Source organism: Saccopteryx leptura, chromosome 4, assembly GCF_036850995.1.
Source record: "Saccopteryx leptura isolate mSacLep1 chromosome 4, mSacLep1_pri_phased_curated, whole genome shotgun sequence".
In the NCBI taxonomy this organism is placed as follows: Eukaryota; Metazoa; Chordata; class Mammalia; order Chiroptera; family Emballonuridae; genus Saccopteryx; species Saccopteryx leptura.
Window position 1 is genome coordinate 160,605,144 of NC_089506.1, and position 22,160 is coordinate 160,627,303.

The 22,160-nt window shown below is 38.6% G+C and overlaps 1 protein-coding gene across 1 annotated transcript in view; it reads right to left on the reverse strand.

The window, feature by feature from the left end:
* Positions 1-706: 706 nt before the first annotated feature.
* The window catches only part of LOC136403318 (uncharacterized), a 145,221-nt gene continuing 123,767 nt past the window's right edge, over positions 707-22,160 (reverse strand). The window contains exons 9-13 of the mRNA XM_066381959.1: positions 15,905-16,062; positions 13,955-13,997; positions 11,795-11,981; positions 3,026-3,161; positions 707-1,115 (exon numbers count right to left, since the gene is read on the reverse strand). Of these exons, the coding sequence (XP_066238056.1) occupies positions 1,016-1,115; positions 3,026-3,161; positions 11,795-11,981; positions 13,955-13,997; positions 15,905-16,062 (624 nt within the window). The 3' untranslated portion in view covers positions 707-1,015. The remainder of the gene's footprint in view (positions 1,116-3,025; positions 3,162-11,794; positions 11,982-13,954; positions 13,998-15,904; positions 16,063-22,160) is intronic.

The window sequence follows — 22,160 nt, forward strand, 5'->3', positions numbered from 1 at the left end:
CCTTCCTGAGCCTCGGCCGTGAAGGAAAGGGGTTGAATTATAAGATCCTTGTGAGCTCTGAAATACTATGATTTTATGAAACAAGATTTTAATATTTTTCCTTTTGCGTTGCTGCAGAGCACTTGACTCGGACAGCTGAACTCCCAGAATTGTGTGTTCGCGTTCCATTAGTGAGGGCATGGGGCTTCCAAGTGCATCACATCTTGGATACGAATAGGGATTGTACCCCTGAGAAGTGACCCCAATGGTTAGAATTCACTTTTCAATTACTCCGAATGTTATTTTCCATATTAAGAGCAGGACATTTTCCATATTAAGAGCAGGGCAAACACATTCCATATTGTGTTTGCCCCTTACAGAATGATAAATAGGTGAAATGTTCAGGTAATAATAAGACGCAGGCCTTTGCATTTTTCTCCCCTATATTTAGTCTAACTCTTTAGTTGTTTTATTTTTATATTGATAATTAATTATTTTCTTTCATCTGGGAAGTCCTGGAAGTCACTTGAGATAGTTGATTGTAAGATGACCTAACAGAGAGTACCTTGTTTAGCTGAATTATTTATTCATCATTTAAGTGACTTTATTTCCATGATCTTAATACTCTCAAATAACAGCTTCCCACATCATGGCGTGTAGACATTCTAAGAAGTCCGTAGCTAAAAGCACAGAGTGGAACATTTAGAAAAGAATATAAAAGAGAAAATAAAATAAATCAACTTTTATTTATTTATGCTTTCAAAAGACAGTAGTGTGGGGCATACTATATTTTGCTGCTAACATGTACAGCATAAGGGGGGTAAAGATGAGGGGAAGTATTAATGCTGTTGATGTAAGTTGTATTATTTGAATGTCACATTTGATTGGGTGCTTCAGTTCAAAGACAAAATTTTAATCTTATGACAAAGTTTTACTATATTGGAGGAACATGCATTTGAAACGCTATGTAATGATAAATGTTTTTGTTTACTCCCACAATGATGATTTTGTGGATCTTTTAAGATTAGGGTTCCTTTCACATTCTGGTCTCCTCTAGAGGTCTGTTAATGAAGTCTTGAATAGCTTGCTGCAAAGGAAGCCATTTTTTGATAGACATTTTTAGAGCTGTAATCCAGCTGCAGAAATAACAAAGCATGACACGTCACTGAAAAATCATTGCACTCCAAGAAGGTGAAATGTTACAAAATCACTTAATTTACTTTCTAATTGTTTCCCTTGGTTATTTAGCTTGAAATTAATAAGGTAAACAGTGCTCCTTAGGTTTTGGATTGAACAAAAAAATAAAACACCAAATAAGAAATATGCAATTGTAGCTATGAAGTAAAACAGCATTAATATAAATAATAAGATCAGAAGAGGGTACAGTGTTTGTAAATAGTGAATAAAAAAATCCATAGGACTTCAAAAAATATTAGTTTCTATTTAAATTTAAAGTTTAGTTGATCAAACATATAGCAATCTAATATTGACATTAGGGCAAATATTTCTGGGTCAAATTCTTGAAACTACAGCAAACTCTTCAGTTTACTCTCCTTTCCTTTCCTCTTCTTGAATAATGTTAACAAAATGTGTGTATATAACATTTATTCTAAGGGTAGTTAATAGGTTTCTTGTCTGTTTGTTTTTCAATGGTATGGGTCAGGTATGCTTGTGTAATGGGAGTTGTGGAGAGTTAACCAGAATTCTTTCTAAGAGAGTATCTTAGCAACATTAATAAGTTACTGTGCTTTGTGACTATCTAAGAGAGGAACATGATTTGTATCATTTCCTAAACTCATTTTCTTTGAATGGGGTATCTTGCGAAACCAGAGTTCCATGAACTATGCTTTGTGAAACTCTTGCTCTTATGCTCTGAAATATTTGTGTAGTGATTCCATATTGTTTCCTATTGATAATACCCACTCATGGATTTGACAGTGAGACCAACTATTGAAACTCTTCTCTAGAGAAGCCAGTGGGTTTTATCAAATAGGAGTTAACTTTATTTCATTGACCTTTGTCCTATGTGCACCAGTCGGAGCTTCACCTTCAAGAGAACCATCTTAATCTGCCACCCAGATTATATAGCACAGCCTAAGGAAGAAGATCTTGGTAAAACATCCAGCAATTTTGTATTCCTTATCACCTCGCTCTAGCTCACCCTTAGGACTGAGTTAAACAAACAGGATTTACGTAACAGAAGAGGTACAGGGATATCCTTTGTCACTTCCCCAAATGGTCACTTGTTGGAGATCCTGAAATTCTACTTTCAGAGTTTTATTTCTTTGGGTTAAAACAGCGTATCTAGCTCTTGCAAGTGTCTCTAGAAATTTTACCATGTCCTCTGTTTTAATAAATTACTGTGAAATTTTTTGGATCTTTTTTATTAGTAGGGAGAAAGTGTCCGTATGAGGTAAGGAATTGATCACCAAGCAGTTGGTGGGCACTGGCTGTCTTAGGGAGTGGAGTTAGGACAGGGAGACTTGAGAAATGCAAGAAGACACTCTAGGTACCAGACAACATTTCCTCTGCTCTATGGTTTTGTCTTTGTTAACTTTATTGTTTTTCCCCCAGAATCATTATGAATCAAGTGCCCATTTGTACATGTCAAGTTGGATACTGAACATATCAAATTAGATGTTTAAGTCCTATGTCCTTCAATGGCTTATGAAAAAAGCAAAAAAACTGACCAAATTCAGATGGACAGATCAATAAGAGCTATGTTAAAGGAGGTGAAACAGCAAATCTGTGAATTAATAAATTACAGTCTTCATAAATTTTTCATGTTGGAGCCTGATTAGGTCACTGCTTTGGGAAAAACTGTGAACTCCTTTTTCATTTGAAAATAATACTTTAAGAAGAGTCATCTTCTATCCATTGAAATAAAAAAATATCCTGGGTAATATTAACTGGAGACTATGCACAAAAAAAGGGAGTGCCTTAATTGAAGATGTGGAGTTGAAGTTGGAAAATAAGAATAAGTCTTCGCTACAAAGGCCCTTGTCAAGACTGATAAAGAAGAAGAAATATGCAGATCTTGACTTACCGTTGGTTTTCTGTTTTATTTTCTGCACAGAAATAAAAAGTCTTGAACTCTTCAGATGGAGGTTTGAGTTCAATTACTGATTGCTTGAAACTAAGGGTCTGCTCATTCACCCTATATCCTTGCAGATATAAGCCACCTATAGAAGGTGAAAGATAAAAACAAGTGAGGAGAATAGAGAAATAGTTAAGGTGGAGAAAAGGAATCTAAAAAGGTATCAAGAAAAATATTTGCACTGAAGGAACCTCTAGTCTAGCAGTTCCATTTTACAGATGAGGAAACTGAGACTCTAAAAGAGTACAGAGTTTAAAGTCATCCATTAATGATTAATGGCAAAACTGGTGATAAAGTTTAGATTTACTGGTTTTTCTCTTTGTAATTTTCTCAGTATATGTTCAGTGTTGAGTTTTGGTTTTCTGTGGACCGAAGCTAGCCTCTTTACCTGAGGGACACATTTTGAAATAACTTTTTCAGTATCGAAGACTGACACCTGAAATATCACATTAGAGGAAATCTAATAATATTGACTGGGCAGAATGATTAAGGCATCCTTTCTGAAGAATGGTGAAGACTGCCAGCCGTTTCTAAAATCAACGTAGATTCTCACCTTCTTCGTGCATATTTAATGCAAAGCACATTTAAAAGATGAACCCACAAGGTGATGTGAGGGAGCCAGCTGGAATTAAAACGAGAGTAAATGACTGGTTTTAAAAGGTAATTTCCTCCCCATGGTCCTTTGAATTTCTGTTAGTGGTTATATATTGCTTGGTCTGAATTTTCTTTCCATTATTTGGGGGTTTAGGGGAGGCCATCAGTCTAAAAGAAGTTGCTGAAAAATCAAAATGCTTGTGTGTGGTTTTTTATGGTATTTTGATGCTGTGAAGGAACCTGGATTTCATGCAGAGAATTCAGGTAACATCATTAGCAGCGATGATGAGATGTTTAAACCTCTCTCTGGCTTTTGCTAACTCTTGTTCTTGTGCCCCACCTCCTGCTAGGAGCTACTTCAGTGCACTGTACTAACTAACATACGAGTTGGATTTTTGCTACTCTGCACTATAACTACTTCATGCTCATGTTAATAAGGGACTACCAAGGGATATTTTGATTCTTTTGAATATGGATGGTATCAACATATACTGGCAGGAAGTCTTATATTTTTCTTTTTAAACAGAATGAGTGGCTTTTGGACATTAGACATTGGTGAGGGGAATTGTTTATTCTGTAGGGAGATTTAGATATAATATTAAACAAAAACTTTTTTTTAATTTAAAAAGAGTCAGTTTTAGAACTAAAAAAACATGCATTTTAGAAATGGCTATATTTTTTTCTTTAAGTAAACCCCTGTAAAATGGTTTTTACTCAAATAAGAGAGTGACTTCTCTCTTTGTACTACATGTATCAACTTTAGTATGATATAATTTATGCATCATAAAATACACCCATGTAAAGTATATAGTCAATGATTTTCAATGTTTTTATAGAGTTTTGTAACCATCTTTATAATCTAATTTTATAACATTTTCATCCTTTCAAAAAGAAACTCCATACCCATAGGTAGTCACACCTCCCTTTGCTGCCCATCCTAACCCTAGGCAATCCAAACCCACTTTCTGTTTTTATAGACTTGCTTTTCCTGGAACACTTAATATGAATGAAATTATACAATATGTGGTCTCTGTGAGTGGCTTCTTTCACTTAGCATGATGTTTATAAGTTTCATCCATGTTGTATCATGTGTCAGGACTTCATTACTTTTTATTGTAGAATGATATTCCATTGTACGTATATGCTACATTTTATTTATCCATTCATTAGTTGATACACAATTGGGTTTTCTTCCATTTTTCTTTCATGAATAATGTTGTTATGAATATTCATGTACAAGGTTTTGCATAAATACATGTTTTGGGGGTATATACTAGAAATGGAATAAGCAATGAGCTAGATTTTTTAGGACTGTTGGGTACTTAAAGACATATCATTAAGACATTTTGCTGTCTTAATTTTCTGCTCCAAACTATTGTACTATTCTGATTTCTGATGACTTCCTGCTTGTGAGATTTTCTTTTCTCATCTGTTTGAGCAGATATGAGTATCTCCCCTATCCCTACCCTTTCTGAGGATAGAAAATATTATCCAAAATGTATCTGCTACAAACAAGAAGGTTATCTGACCCCTTTTCTAACCAGTTCTAATGTAGAAATGATTGGCAGTAAATACATCCAATTATAACCCAATTATCTCATTTGAGGTGACCTCCTTGGGCTGGTTTCTGTTACTGGGTAGCCGCAGTAAATAGCAAGATGGAACAGTTTTGGACAGAGATTTTTCCAAGAACTGTGCAAGCATTACATGTTCCATTTGTTGCAATAATGTAAAATATATCATTTTGAAAAGTGCTCACAGACCTTGATGTGATTTACTCAAGGACCATAGTTAAAAGTCACAATTTGTTACCTCCAGCTTTTGCAAGAGAGAGAAGGGGAAAAAATCATGTGTGGTGAATGACAAGGGGCTTCAGGCCTGTGAAGAGGCACTTGACTAAAGGGCTTCTGGAATACCCATGTAGGACCTTTTTAATATTAGCAGGCACAGGCCAACCAGTAATCCATGTTGTTAAAGGACCAGCACTTTCCTTGACTGTAAGGACTTCAGAGAACTGTCTAGGACAATTTCTCTAACTCCCACAATACATATTAGAGGCATATTTATCTAGCTGAAAGTAAAATGTGGGATTAGCATCTAATGTGATTTTTATAGGACACCTGGGGCATGTTGCCTCTCAAATCTTGCTCTTTGCCCTCATTTCACTGTTATTTTTTTTCTTCTCTTTCTTGTCCTCAGCATTGTCTCAGCATCTCAGGTGAATATTACAAGAAAGAGCTCATGGCCCTGGCCGGTTGGCTCAGCGGTAGAGCGTCAGCCTGGCGTGCGGGGGACCTGGGTTCGATTCCCGGCCAGGGCACATAGGAGAAGCACTCATTTGCTTCTCCATCCCCCCCCCTCCTTCCTCTCTGTCTCTCTCTTCCCCTCCCACAGCCAAGGCTCCATTGGAGCAAAGATGGCCCGGGCGCTGGGGATGGCTCCTTGGCTGCTGCCCCAGGCGCTAGAGTGGCTCTGGTCATGCAGAGCGACGCCCCAGAGGGGCAGAGCATCACCCCCTGGTGGGCAGAGCATCGCCCCTGGTGGGTGTGCCGGGTGGATCCCGGTCGGGTGCATGCGGGAGTCTGTCTGACTGTCTCTCCCCGTTTCCAGCTTCAGAAGAAAAAAAAAAGAAAGAAAGAGCTCATACTAAAATACTATAGAAATGAGAAATATCAAATGAGTTTTCCCAGATCCCTCATAAAGTACATACATCAATGGAATAAAACAAATTAGAAAAATAAAATAAATAACAATAAAACAGAGAAGCAATGGAGTTGCTAAGTTGCTACAGCCAGTGGCCCATGTCTGTAGGAAGTGGTGGCCACGGAAGCCTGGGTTTTAATGAAAAAGCAACTAGTAAGGTCGGCAACTTATAATGATAACCAAAAGGAAAGAGTCTTTTTTAAGTACTCTGAGATCTGGATCAGAAACCTGACTGTTTAAACAAGCATATATTCAGACATAGTGTTTTTTTATATTACATGTTCCAACTGTTTTGCCTGTGAGAAGTACAGACCTCTACATGTTTTTGTACATTTAGACTAAAAGTTTTGTGAAATGTTATGGTGTATCATCATGTTTTCTATTCAATTCAATTCTATTGTATTAGATACTGGTTACAACTTACTACATTGATGCATGACTCAGTAATGGGGTCAAACCCTGCAATGTAGTAGAAATGGTAATCAAGGTCCATTTCAAGGTTATGACCCTCACAGGGCTGGAGAACAAGGAAACAGACTAGGGTGGAATATGAAGAACAAACCCCATTAAAATTAATTTAAAAAAACCCATTAAAATTAATTTTAAAAAAAAGAACAAAGCAGAACTTGGGCAAAACAAGTAGAGGATAAATTTTAGATTAGACCAGCATAAAGGTCATTCACTTGGCATCACCCAGAAGAACTGAAAATGAGTCTCAAGACTCTGTATAATCTTCATGAATACAATAATGAGTCATACTCCAAGTATATAATATGATTAAGATAAATGGAGTATTTTAGTGCCTGTACTGTTCATGGTACCTCATGGCTTCAGCCATTCTCAGTAAATTTCTCTGCTGTCCTTACAATTCCTACAGTTTCTGATGAATAGTTGGATTGGGTGGGCCCTGGTTATTGCAGTCAGCGTGCTGCTATCCAGAGCACAGAGACTAGACAGCATTGACTGAGTACTCCTTTAAGAAAGTTAGTTTTCTGTCGGGGAGTCTGGTGGGCAGAGCGTCGCCCCTGGTGGGCGTGCCGGGTGGATCCCGGTCAGGCGCATGGGGGAGTCTGTCTGACTGTCTCTCCCCGTTACACAAAGCATTGCATCTAAATGTTAGGACACAGATTCAGAGAGCATTTGTTCACATTTTGCCTCTATCACTTACTAGCTGGGTGACCACTGGATATCAGTGAACTTTTCTAAGCCTTAGTTTCTCCCTTATGTTGCAATAACCGGTTATTTTGTAGATATTAGTTTTAGATAATGGACTTAAGTGCTTTTCCAAGTCCTGCATGCATTCACTAATGCGTGCTGACTTTCCCACTCTAATACACCTGAGCGGTATGATCTAGTCCTCTGAAAGCAGGTGGCTGATCAGGGCAGTGATTCTTGGTGGACAGTGGTGACAGGGTATATGTACTTTGGGAATTTCCTGAGGGAGATGTGGCTAGGCATTAATCCTATCTTGGGTTTTACTGTGCCAGATCACTGGCTGTGAGTGTGAGGTCATGATTGAAGTTAAAATGTACAAGCAGGTTGAGCAGGACTCTTAGAAAAAGGATGTAAACCTCAGTTTAAAATTAAAATCCAGGAAAGGGTAAAAGCTTCAGAAGAATTTCAGCACAGCCACCTTAAAGCTACAGAAGGGTTAGCCACTGATGAACCCTAGGGAAGCTTCCATGAGGACCCAGCAGCTGTCAGGGTGGGTGTGCAGGGCTGGCAACGAGATGCACACTCAGGCAAGTGGTAGATGTTATTCAAGGAAGAGCAGAGTCATAGAAAACTAAACATCACAGGCCTCTCTCTATTTTAGAACATGGCCTAGATATACAATTTCTGTTGGAATTTTAGTAAGGAAAATGTTCTTGTAATCCATATTTGAGATAATTTGGGCTAGAAATTGAGGACATGTGGAGATAGGAATAGTTAAGACTTAAGACTTGGAAAGAATAAAAAGCTTTAGATTAGACGTTGTTGTTTTTTTTTTTCACCATAAATGATACATTTTCAAGAAAGGAATTAAAAATAGGTAGAAATTAGGTAACTTGTTTTAGCTGGCAAGAGTATGATATGACAAAAAAGCCAGGCATCGATCTGGTCATCTGCGTTCTGGTTTTACCTTTCAGTTGGCTTTTCAATTTTCTAATCTTTCTCCACTATTAAATGAGAGGATGACAAACTACTCACACCTCATGGAAATACAGGGCAAGTGAGATAATATGGTTCATTCATTTATTTGTTAAACATACTTTATATCTCAGGGCACGTAAACCTTTAGATAAGATAGGATTGCTAAATACAGATAAAAATACAAAGTAGAGGGTGGTAAGTGTCATAAGATAGGCGAGTGTGCAAGTTGAGAAAAGAGAGATGCTCATTTATCTGGGACCATCTGGGATTGCTTTGTAGCAAAGATGGCTAGCATTTGACAGGCACTTGACGAATAGGTGGACTCAGGACAATGTGGGCCAGGGAATCAGTAGGTAGAGAATGTTCCAGGGGAAGGAAGGAACTAGCGCAAGCAAAGAGATGGGGTCAAAAAACTGTTCAGAGGGTGTGTGTTAAGGAAACAGGACCTGACCACGTTTGGGTGGAGTGAAGGCTGCCTGGACACAAGAGTGGAAGAGATAACCAGAAAGGGGTTTGGGTATGGATTCTAAGGCCTCAGAGTGCTCTAACGGCAAGTGGTAGTGTTTATTCAAAAAACCCATCTAAGGTTCTGGAAAGATGTGAGAAATGGTAAAAGCTGAAAACAACTTCCAATTTTTCCCAGTTGTCTATTTTTGGTTGTTGTTGGTGGTATAATGTAAGCTATCTAGGTTTAAATTCTGTCTTTATTATTAACTAGTCAAGGGAAGTGGGCAAATGATTTAACCTTGCTAAGCACTAGTTCTCAAATGTGTAGTTGGAATAATAACCCAGCATATAGCATTGTTGTAGTAATTAAATGAAATATTAAGTAAAAATACTTAACAGAGTGACGAGTATAGAAACTGCACTCACTAAACGATAACACTGCTTTTGCTGATACTATTTTTAGTCCATTTCCTAGTATCTGTTTTCCAGCTCTCCAACCAAGACTTTGTAGGTAGGGTCTCCTTTGACCCTTTAAACCAGCGGAAGTCAACCCTATCTTCCACTAGTGGGTGTTTCAGCTTTCATGGTGGGCGGTAGCAGAGCAACAAAAGTATAAATAAAAAGATAGATTTAACTATAGTAAGTTGTTTTATAAAGAGTTATTCTGCCAAACTTAGTGAAAATCCGACATAAAGTACTTGGTAAGTAATTATTATTATATGCTTTAACTTGCTGTAACTCTGCTTTATAAATTTTATAAAGTAAAGTTACTTCCCTACTTTATAAACCTCCATTACTGTGGAACCGGTGGGCAGTTAGAAAATTTTACTATAATACTAACAGAGATACAAAAGTAGGCGGTAGGTATAAAAAGGTTGGCTAAGGAAAGCCACCTAGTGACTGTCGTTAGTTATTTTAGAACCTGCAGCTGTCTCTGGCCCCAGGGGTCTGGCAGCACTTTGTTAAATTTCAGTTTGGAGTAATCTAAGCATTCAATCCTAAACATTTCCTCTCTAGCTATGGAAACTGCCTCTTGAAAATCAGCGTCATTGATTTGGTAATTAAAATGGTTCAGATTTTGTAATGATACTTTAAAAGTCCCAGGTAATGACTGCTTTGAAAGGTTTGTTTTGTTTACTCTATTCCTGGCATCAGGTGCTTAAAGCTGTGGATTTAGAGTTGGATAGGAACAGCCTGTCCTGTAAATGCTTAGAGATGCCATCTCTCTCTTAGTAGCTGAATAATATTCTGAGTCATGTTTTAACACTCTCTAAATGGGAAGGGTGATTAGGTGGAAGGGGATCATTGGATTGTTCATCCTGAGTGGTGAGAAGTGAACTCTGCTTTCTTTGTACTACTTTTGTACCCTGCAAGAAGGTCAGAAATTGTCACAAGATAGCCATTTCCCACTTGGCATGCCTGTCCAGCTTAATTAAACCTAAGTATTAATGCTAAAAAAAAAGAAATTAAATGACCGAGATTGCAGAATGTTCACTACCGCTAATTATTTAAAGTTATTCATTGGAAAAGTCCAACTGCAAATAAAATATCAATACTTCTTTTTCTCAAAATTACAAAAAGGCTAGATAATCTTTCTTGTAGAAATCAGGCACAATTAGACCTATTGTCTCAGTGGTAGAGCATTGGCCTGTAGTGTGGAAGTCATGGGTTTGATTCCCAGTCAGGACATACAGGAGAAGCAACCATCTGCTTCTCTCCTCCTCCTCCTCCTCCCCCTCCTCCTCCTCTTTCTCTTCTTCCTTCTTTTCTCTCTCTCTCTCTTCCTCTCCTGCAGCTATGGCTCAAATGGTTCGAGCAAGTGGCCCCAGATGCTGAGGATGGCTCCATGGCCTCACTTCAGGTACCAGAATGGCTTGTTTGCTGAGCAACAGAGCGTGGCCGCAGATGGGCAGAGCATCGCCTGGTAGGTAGCTTGCTGGGTGGATCCTGGTCAGGCGCATGCAGGAGTCTGTCTCTCTGCTTCCCTACCTCCCACTTAATAATAATAAAAAAATCAGGCACAATTATTTTATTATTAAATTATATTGTTTATAATAACTTATTTTGTATATATGTATTTAATGTATACTATTTAATAAATATACACATTATATATAAATAATAATAAATATAGTAATGAATATATATACATTATATAAATAATATAACAAATGTGTATATTATGTATAATAATATATAATAATAAATGTATATTTATATTATATGTAAGTAATATATAATAAATGTATATAGACATGTGTGTGTGTATAATAGAGAGCTTTTTATGTGGAGCTGAAGTCACTCTATTGACAATTTCTCATTTGATTTCAACAATAGTACTGTGAAATAGATAGCTGTTTTCATTTTATAAGTGAGAAAAGTAAGTTTTAGGAAGTTAAGAAACGTGCCCAGGGAAAATTGACAGTTAATTTCCTTTTTGTTATTCACTTATCCAAGATTAAGGACACAGTGAGAAAGGGTGGAGTCACTGTTGGCATTAGACACTCTGACTGTCATTAGTAACCAAAAGAATGAAGAAGTTTATTTTTCACTTTTCCAGGCAGTAAAAGCATGGGATTAAGGGTACCGGCTCTGGAGATTGTTTGACTGTGTTCAGAGCTCACATCATGGTTTACTACATGTAATCTTGTCATATTATGTAGGCTTTCAGCCAGTTTCCTTATCTGTGAAATAGAAATTATAATAGTACCTCTTCTTTGGAGAATAAGTGAACAAATTTAGGTAAATTACATAGCACAAGACTTGGTAAAGGCTCCATAAAGCTGTCATCGCTGTTATTATTATAATTACTAATATTTCATGTAAAAGTTTAGTCCGTACCTGAGGCCTGGGTGGAGCGAATGCTAGTGTAGAAGTACAGGCAGCCATCCTTCAGAATGCAATAGTGCTGGACCCACATGTCTGTGCTCCTGTCCAGTTGGTGCAGAAGGCCCAGGCACTCTGGGTTCTTGATAGCCAGGGGTGGGAGGCTACTGTTGTGCAGGGTAACATCTTCCCAGACATGGTTCTGTGGATGTGGCACAGAGGGAACACCTGAGAAATTGTCCTGTGCCAGTGGTCACAGATTCCCTGAGCCGGGACTTCAGCACCATGGCTGTTTGACTTCAGAGCAGCCACCTGCTTCTATTGCCAATGGGCTCTGAATACTTGAGCAACCAGCTAGAAAACCTGAATTTATCCATTGGCCGTGGAAAATCTCTCCCTTTTCACGTTCATTGGCATCCCTTCCCTTTGGCTCCTGTTCTATTGTGAGGAAATCAGAGACCATCAGTGATATATAGAAAAAAAAAAAAAAGGAAATAGCAGACTATTTTGAGTGGCGCTCTCCATAGGATATGTTCCAATTTGCTATTCCACTCACTATTGGGATTATCTTCCCAGCCCTGTTCCTGGTAGGTTCACTATGACTAAAAGCACCCCCTGGTCCATGCCTTTCTTTCTCTAGAACTTCTATTTGTGCAATGGAACAAGTTAAATTGCCCCAGGCCAGATTGGGCCTTGGGCTCTCATGGTCACTGATGCGGAAGGCCCATGCTAAATCAAGATCCTCTACCCTGGAGGGCACCCTAGGTCCACTGGCCTGAGAGACTGGTTCTTCCTCAGAACTTGACCTGAGGCATAGGACACAGTGCTCTGTCTCTTTATCAGAACGCCCTGCCAGCACCCGGCCAGTTTCTCTTCTTTATTTGGTTTCATTTTTGCTCTTTAATTTTAACAAGGCATTGCAAAAGATTTCAGAATGTAGAGCTGGCTTTGTTCATTGCTGTGAAGTGGGAACCTGCTGCAAGTTTGGTTGTTCTTTTTTTACTCTGCTCCAGACACTGAATGCATTAGCAGAATAGATCCCTCTGAAAAATATCAGGCTCATTAGGATGACGCATTGAAGAGAGGGACGGGTGTAATGAGCATTGTGTTCCAGGTAAAATGAAACACCAGTCCTGCTGTTTTTCCTGTGATGATGCCAGTGGTTTTTCTGAGAGTACAGTTACAGGGCATGGGGCAGTACATTCAAACTCAAATGATGCCAAATTTCTGAAGTATACCAGAGCCAAATATGTATAGAAGATAACTGATAGTAAATGCTTTCAAATATTCTTTTAATTTATTGATTTTAGTGAGAGATGAATGGGGAGAAAGAGAGACAGGAACATCAACTCATTCCTGTATATGCCGGGAACAGGAATCGAACCGGCAACCTCTGCGCTTTGGGAAAATGCCCTAACCAATTGAGTTATCCAGCTAAGTCATACTAAATGCCTTTTGCTTGTATGCCATTTTATGAGAAAATGAACATAGTCAAAGGAAATCTATCACCTCATTAGAAATTATATACATAGTATAAAAATTAAGCGCCTCCACACACACACAAATACACACACAGGTCATAGCATTAGCTCAGAAAGAGAAATATAAAATACCTTAGGGGCTGAAGTGATGACTCAGTTTATAGGTCAAATCTAAGTTAAAAGTTATATTCTCCAAGGCTAGGAATCGTGAACTGGCAAGAACAATGAAAGAAAAGTGGCCTGATATGTCTCCATAATAAGGATGTGAACATAAAGCATTGCATTTCTAAACACAAGACACTCATTTTTTAGTAAGCTGCTCAGCCAACAGCACTATCCCAAGCCACCCTGACGTCTTGTACTTGGGAAATGAAAAGAAAACAGCATTGTCTTAACCTCGTGGGGAACTACTGGATGGCTCATTGTGAGAAAGAAATTCCACCTGGCCTGTGACTCCCCACTGAGCTCACGGAGAGAAATGTCATACAAATCTCTGAAAAGGAAAAGAACAGCAGGAACGCAAGCCACCCTGTAGAAGCTGAACAGGAAACCCTGTTGCCTTAAAATCCTCTTTCCCAGCTTGTACAGCAGATCTGAGAAGTCCCAGGGATGGCTGCATGGCATCTAACTTGATCCTTGCCCCTCTGAGCAGAAAACCCAAATGACGGCAGAGATAACTATCAAAAGCACTTACCTGGTGGACAGGATGGGCTGCTTTGTGCATTGCCTCAAGCCACCTGAAAGACAGTGAAATGGGGGGGGGGGGCTGGATATTCTCCCTGAAGCCCATTATTCAGACAGAACAGTCCCCAGGCTCAGATAGATTTTACTGCTCTAGTTCATGGTTGAAGAACCACTCATCTTAACAAAATTCCTATTACTAGGTGGCAAAATCTTTTTTCCATCAGGGATATTTAAAATAAATTCTTCTTCTTCTTTACTATAGTTTAATTAGTGCCCAAGAGAAAATGCATTTTTTTATTTCACCAAGGTGTGTGCATTTATTAACACCACAAGGCTGATAACAACTAGTGTATAACCGTAAGGCTCTGGCTGTTAAATATGGACAGACTGGTACATAGCCACTGTCAAGTGTTCCTTGGACGTAAGGGCACCATTGGGGCACCAGCAGGGCCTCCACTCGAGAGCGACCTTTCTTAGTCCTGTTTCCTTAGCCATGCACCAGCCTATCCACCCCACCCCAACTTGGCAATCTTTAAAATTTTCCTTTTAAATTCTTCAACTTCTAATCAAACCATAGTGCCTGCTGTTATTTCCAAAGTTTGATTTGTTCCCTCTGCCCTCCTCTATTTCGTTTCTTCTGTTGTATGCTTCTCTGGTCCTATCCCACACCCTTCGTAAACTCCTCCCTCATCCCCACATCCGGAAACCTCACCCCTCCCCTCAATTCCCATGCCACCTCTGTCTTCCCCCATAGCACTTCTTCATTCTATTTTGAATTAAAAATATTGAAATAAATGCCTTAAAGTCTTAGTTCAGAGCTTTTCTAAAGGTTTAATCATACTAATAGTCCTAGAGACCTTAAAGCAATCTTAAACATATTAACTGCTGCCCAATAAATTCAGGGCAGGACAAAAATAGGTGTATAGTTGTGAGTATGTGAAACAGATTTTATTTTGTATTTTTATTAACTATTATATTGTTTTCCATATGAACAACTGTAAACTGCCTTTTGCTTCCCTGTATTTCGTTCGTGAATTGAAATACAATCAAGTTGCTATAACCATATTTCCTTATTTGTCTTTTAAAGCAACATGCATTTGATACATAATGTTCCCCATGTAGGGACAGTATATTGTTTGCCTAAGATGTTCCAGATGTAAGGCTTTCTTTAAACTTGGAGCTGAGTCCGAATTCTCTTAAAGAAATATTCCATTGACACTAATACCATTGACCCATTACCTGTGTGTTGTTGTCTCCCTCACCACTACTCCATTCAACTCTTACCCTATGTTAGCAGTATTTACGTGACTGTTGTCAGCTGACTCACTGAATTGACCAATAATCTCCATTCCTTGAGGATGATACACTGAATAATGATCATGTCACTAAATGCTTTGAGTTTATAGGTTACCCTCTTAGAATGCCTGCACATGTGTACCCTCTGAAGGGGTTGCCTGTTATAGAATGTCAACTGGATTCTTTCCCCACCAAGTTATGTTATTATTGTTTATTTTGCTCACGGCACTATACTGTTACTTTATTATTGTTTATTTTGCTCACTGCAGTGTACTGTGTTCAATTGTAACCTTACCACATTACTTTTATTCTTGGGACTATCTATCCAATTAGTATAAAGCATATAAATTTGGCAACTTTTGAAGAAGCTAGATATAAACTGTGGCATTATTGAGCTTTTTAAGAAAAATGTGTAGATCCAAAGTTAATAAGTTAGAAGAACATGCTTCTGTTGTTCAGAAATTTGGTTAGAAATTGGGAAAATACCCTAACCAGTTAAAATGGGATGAAAATAAAGAACCAAACTTCTCATATCTACAAAACTACAAGTTATTGACTCCTGCTATAAATGTGCTGTTCCAATCCCAATAATCTATAAGACTGCTGTTCAAGAAGCAGCCCTCTCCCACAGTGAAACTAGTAAGATAAAAGATTAATGAATTACCTTTTCATTTCTTGGTTTGAGGTTGCACAGAAGCAAAAAGTTCTATTTCCAACCTGAGGCACACAGTTAAACACAAATGGTTTTCCCAAACTGCTGTCAATGTCCACTTCTGCACCTTCTAATTTTATTACCTCTAAAGGTGGACATCTTCCTTCATCCTGTAATTAATAAGAAAGAGGTTCAGTGTAGGCTCTGCAACTTAGCAGGAAAGGGAGAAAATGAGAAAGAAAAGGACTGAAGTTATTTTTTTTAAATTGATTGCTTGTTCTGAAATTAAAACAAAACCAAAATGAGTTTTTGTAGATTATGTTTTCCATGATATACTTCATGTAACTCCAAATTTCCAGCTAGCCTCTATTAATATGCATTGCATGTATACCAATTTAGAAAAGTACCATCAATTTTTAATGTTCATTTTTTCTTATCAGAAAAAAATCAAAAGAAATTGAGATTATAAAATATATGTGGTTGGTAGTGACATGAGATCTCTACTTAGTGTCTAATTAACATGTATTTCATGCTCATTGTGTGTCATAGTATGCACTTCTAAATACTTTCCATATATTAATTGATTTACGGATTTCTCCATGTGTAAGACACTTCCATGAATAAGATGCACCTTTATTTTGGAGCCCAAAATTTAAAAAACATGTATTACATAAAGTTATTGAACTCAAGTTTTATTCATCATAAAATTCATACAACTCCTCATCACTGTCAAAACTCTCATCCATTAGCTTATCCTCATCTGTATCTGATGATAAATCACTGTCTTCACATATTGCCTTGTCCTCAGTTCCATCTATGGTATTTGAAATGCCACACTTCTTAAATGACTTGACAATGATCTCAATCTTGATATTATCCCAGGATCTTTTCACCCAGGCACAAACTTTTCCTATAGTTGGTTTCTTCACTCTTCCTGCTGGTGTCAAATTGTCCCCAGAAGACTTCATCCATTGGTTCCATTCATCTGTGATGGTAGCTTTGAAGGGTTTGTTAATGCTGACATCAAGTGGTTGGAGCTGGGATGTCAAGCCTCCAGGCATGACAGCAAATTTTGATTTTTGCTCTGCAGCAATCTTCTTTGTGTTTTTTGTTATGTGTGCTCTGAACTAATAATCAAGCACCAGTAGGGTAGGTTTGCATAAGAACCTATCTAGTCTCCTTCTCCAAACTTCCTCAAACCAGATCTTCATCCCATCCTGATCCATCCAACCCTTGTCATGAACATGGACAATCGCTCCTCAAGGAATGTCTTCTTTTGGCATTATTTTGTGTTTGAAAATCAGCATAGGAGGCAGCTTGGTTCCATCAGCACAGCAAGCTAGAACAACTGTATAATGGCTCTTTTCATATCCACTTGTCTTCCAGTTACAGTTTTCACCCCCTTCTTATCAACAGTTCTGTTACTTAGGACATCAAATTGAAGGCGGACTTCGTTCATATTTGCAATCTGTCCCAACTCAAACTGATGTGTCTTCTGACATTGAGGGACAAAACGATGAAATTCAAGGACCTTCTGCTCATAGCTTCCATGCATCTTTTGGGCAAGTCTGGTGAGTGTACACATGCTTAGTCCATTCTGTTTCACGACCTGAAGCATCAATTGTGTTCTCCTTTGAAATCAGTAACTGGTTTTTCATCAGCAATTCTTGCCTCATGCTGAACCATCTTTGTGGACACAGGAATTCTAATTGCCTTTTGCTCTTCAATCCATATCTTCAATTCCCTCTCTAAATCAGGCCATTTTGCTGACTTGCCTCTCATGGCCTTCTTCTGCCATGGCGTTTTCAGTAGGGTTTCTTCTTCTCGTAGCCAGTCTTAGATTGATTTCTCAGTTGGAGGAGGACCAAACTTACATTTAGTAGCATGATTTCCATTCACTTTTGCAAACTGGATCACTTTTCACTTGAATTCAGCAAAATCTTTTCTGAGCCTCTTCTAGGCAGAACATGGCAAAATGTAACCTATGTAATATGCTGGAAACAATTGGAAAACAGTGAGTACAAAGACAACAAGTGTGAAAAAGTGGGAAATGCAAGTAAAAAAATCTACAACTACTGTATTAGATGCACCCAGTTTTTAGACCCCAAAATTTTTGAAAAGGGTGTGTCTTATACATGGGGAAATACAGTATCTTCACAAATGCTCAGGAGCTAGTTACTTTAAAAAAATTTTATGTATTGATTTTTTTTCTTTTTAAGGAGACGAGAGATAAGAGAGAAAGCGGGTGGGAGCAGGAAGCATCAACTCGTAGTAGTTGTTTCTCGTGTGTGCCATGACTAGGCAAGCCTGGGGTTTCAAACCAGTGACTTCAGCATTCCAGGTCCATGCCTTAACCACAGTGCCACCACAAGATAGGCAGGAGCTAGTTACTTTTGTGTGTGTGTGTGTGTGTGTGTGTGTGTGTGTGTATTTTCCTGAAGTGAGAAGTGGGGAGGCAGAGAGATAGACTTCCACATGTGCCCGACTGGGACCCACCCAGCAAGCCCACTAGGGGATGATGCTCTGCCCATCTGGGGCACTGCTCTGTTGCAACTGGCGCCATTCTAGTGCCTAAGGCAGAGGCCATGGAGCCATCCAAAGTGCCGGGGCCAACTTTGCTCCAATGGAGCCTTGCCTGCCGGAGGGGGAGAGAGAACCAGAGAGGAAGGAAGGGGGAGGGGTGGAGAAGCAGATGGGCACTTCTCCTGTGTGCCCTGGCTGGGAATCGAACCCAGGACTTCCACATGCTGGGCCAACACTCTAACACTGAGCTAAGTGGCCAGGGCCAGGAGCTAGTTACTTTAAACATATCTGTTTTACAAATGGGAGCAGCATAGAGAGAATTAAGAACACTTTTCCTTAAATGATAATAGTTTAAAACTCCATGATAATGTATGTAAGACTAAATCATTTTACATATATTTTGTTATTTATATTTATTTTACAGTAATATCTCAAAACATCCTGTCTATTATTCATGTCTTTTCTAAAAACAGCTATATTAAGGTATAATTTACATCTCATAAAGTCATTTGTGTCCATCTACATTTCAGCAATTTTAAAAACAAATTTATATAGTTGTGAAACAATTGCCATAGTATAGTTTTAGCACTCTTTCATCAACCTCTAAATTTTCTTTGGGCCCATGTGCATTCAGTTGCTACCCTTACTTCCCCAATCACAGGCGATCGCAGATCTGTTTTCTGTCCTTATAGATTTGCCATTTTAGGACATTTCAATAAGTAAAACCATATGCTTTGTGGTCTTTTGTAACTGGCTTCTTTCACTTAGTGTAATACTTCCAAGTCTCATTCATGTTGTAGCAGTGATTAGTGCTTCATTTCTTTTTATTGCTGAGCTATACAGGGTGGGACAACAGTAGGTTTACATTTATTCATATGGAAAATAATAAATAATAATAAAAGAATAAACTCGGTGTTTTGAATACTCACAACTATAAACTGACTTTTGCCCCTCCTTCTATTCTATTATACGCCTATACCTCATTTACTTGATCCCTTTGCAAGTTGATGGAGACTTTTCTTTCTACTTTTGGTCTATTTTGAATAACGTTGCAATGAACATTTGTGTACAGGCAGGGGTCCCCAAACTACAGCCCGTGGGCCGCATGCGGCCCCCCGAGGCCATTTATCCGGCCCCCGCCGCACTTCTGGAAGGGGCACCTCTTTCATTGGTGGTCAGTGAGAGGAGCATAGTTCCCATTGAAATACTGGTCAGTTTGTTGATTTAAATTTACTTGTTCTTTATTTTAAATATTGTATTTGTTCCCGTTTTGTTTTTTTACTTTAAAATAAGATATGTGCAGTGTGCATAGGGATTTGTTCATAGTTTTTTTTATAGTCTGGCCCTCCAACGGTCTGAGGGACAGTGAACTAGCCCCCTGTGTAAAAAGTTTGGGGACCCCTGGTACAGGTCTTTGTGTAGCATATGCTTTCTTTCTCTTTGGTAGATTATGAAGAGTGAAATTTCTGGGATAGCTGGTAAATTTAACTCTATAAGAAACTGCCGAGTGTTTTCCACAGTGACTGTCCCATTTTACATTCCCACCAGCAGCGTATGAGTGTCCCAGATTCTCTACACCCTCACCAATACTCTGTATTATTTGTCTTTCTGATAATAGCTATCCTACTGGGTGTGCAGTAGTTTTAACTTGCATATTTCTAATTGTTAATGATTTGGAATCCCATTTAGTGCAGAGATTCTTAACCAATTTTAGAAAATGACTTCCTGGACTTGGCTGGTTGGTTCAGTGGATAGAGTATCAGAACAGCATGCAGACATACTGGGTTCGACCCTGGTCAGGGCACACAGGAGAAGTGTGCTTCTTTCTCCTCCCTGTTCCCCTTCTCTCCCTTTTCCCTTCCGCAGCCAGTAGCTTGATTGGTTCAAGCGTTGGCCCCAGTCACTGTGGATAGCTTGGTTGATTTGAGCATCAGCCCCAGACAGAGGTTGCTGGGTGGATCCTGGTTGGGGCATATGTGGGAGTCTGTCTCTCTATCTTCCCTCCTCTCACTTAAAAAAAAAAAAGAAAAGCAAAGAAAGTGACTTCCCTTGAGATGCTGATGTAAACTATGGATCCCCTAATGCATAAATATATACATATATATGTATATGTGTGCATGTAAATACATATGTATGTGTGCTATACACACATGCAAAAAATTTCTTGCAACTCATGGTTGAATGGATACAAAGATACTCTTCATCTAATGGTAACATCTCATAGTTGTGTGGCTCTTTAGTTAATAACATATTTTCATGGATTCTATCTTTTGTATTTTTCACAGTAAGGTTTGGAAGCTAATATTATTCCCATTTTCTAGAGAAAGAAACTGAGGCTCAATGAGATGGCCCCAGGCTACATAGATGGAGGTAGAACATAAACTCTGGTCTTTTGGCTCTATCTTCCTCACTGCTTCTCTCACATGTCTGCCTTCTTGGGCCACTGCAGTTTGGGAGACTGATGGCTCTTAGAGTCAGCATTTGAAAGCCATTGTAGTCAACATTTTAGAAGTCAGAGTATTTACTGAAGCCATCAACTTTCCTTGAATAGAGACAAAGATCTGAAAATTTGATCAGTTTTAGTAAGTTTTAGAAAGTTAGCACATCTTATATAATAATTGTATTTAGCCAATATGATGACATTGGAAACCAGGAGACCATATTTTCATTTGCTTAAATAAGGATAAAGACTTTTCATGACTATAGATAGTGCTTAATTATTTATATCATTTCCCCAAAAGCATCTTAAACTCAAAAATAAAAAGAAAGAAATAAAGAAAGAAAGGAAAAGGAAAAGAAAAAAGAAAAAAAAGAAAAGAAAAGAAAAGAAAAGAAAAGAAAAGAAGAGGGGAAGCATACATAAATAAAGCCTGATGAAATTTTTTTTTCTTGTTCATTTTCTAAGAGCCAATACTCATTGAGTCTGCTTGCTTTTGGGCCGATTATACAGAAAAGATGATATAATAATATGTTGGTCTCTCAGAATCAACCCTATTAGGTCACTCCGAAACTACCAGGTTCTCCCACAACCTTTGCTGTTGTAAAATGAAAGAAAGTACAGTCATAGGGCACATGAAACACACCAAGAATAGTATCCAAAGTCACCTTTAAGGCCCTTTCCCCTCTGCTCAAGTTGCAGCTGTGTGAGAAGAATGAATGGCTGGTGAAGAAACTAAATAAAAAAATGAGGGCTATGTTCTCTTATATGGTCTCTGTCAAGGCCCAGATTCCATTTTCACTCATCTCCCCTGTGCCTCATTGCCCGTGATGATGGGCCAGCCACGGCTCTAGAAGCCATGGACACAGAGCCCGTGTGGGAGGTGGGGGTGCTCTTGCAGTTGTGCTTACTCAACTTACTCTTTATTTTGGTTTCACCAGCCCAGGCACCCGGAAGCTCCAATCTTGTGGAGACACAGGGGTTGGAAAAGGTTTTCTATTCAGTCTAATTCTAATGCTGCTTGGGCTGTGGTTCCACATTACCCAATCAAATGTTTTCAAGAGCTAAAAACCAACTAGAATCCTTTTTCTATCTCACAGCCACGACTTTGGGTTTTCGACTTGTCCTTTAAGCAAAACTTAATCCTCCAGTTTGGAAATAATTCTTAAATAGGCTCTGTTCTATTTCTTCCGTCTGGTTCTGCCCAGAGTCTCTCTTTTGTCAGTACTGGAAACATTGATGATTTCTTTAAGATCTGGTTTCTCCACAACTTTATATTCTCTTTTCCAAGACTTGAAAAGATTCTAG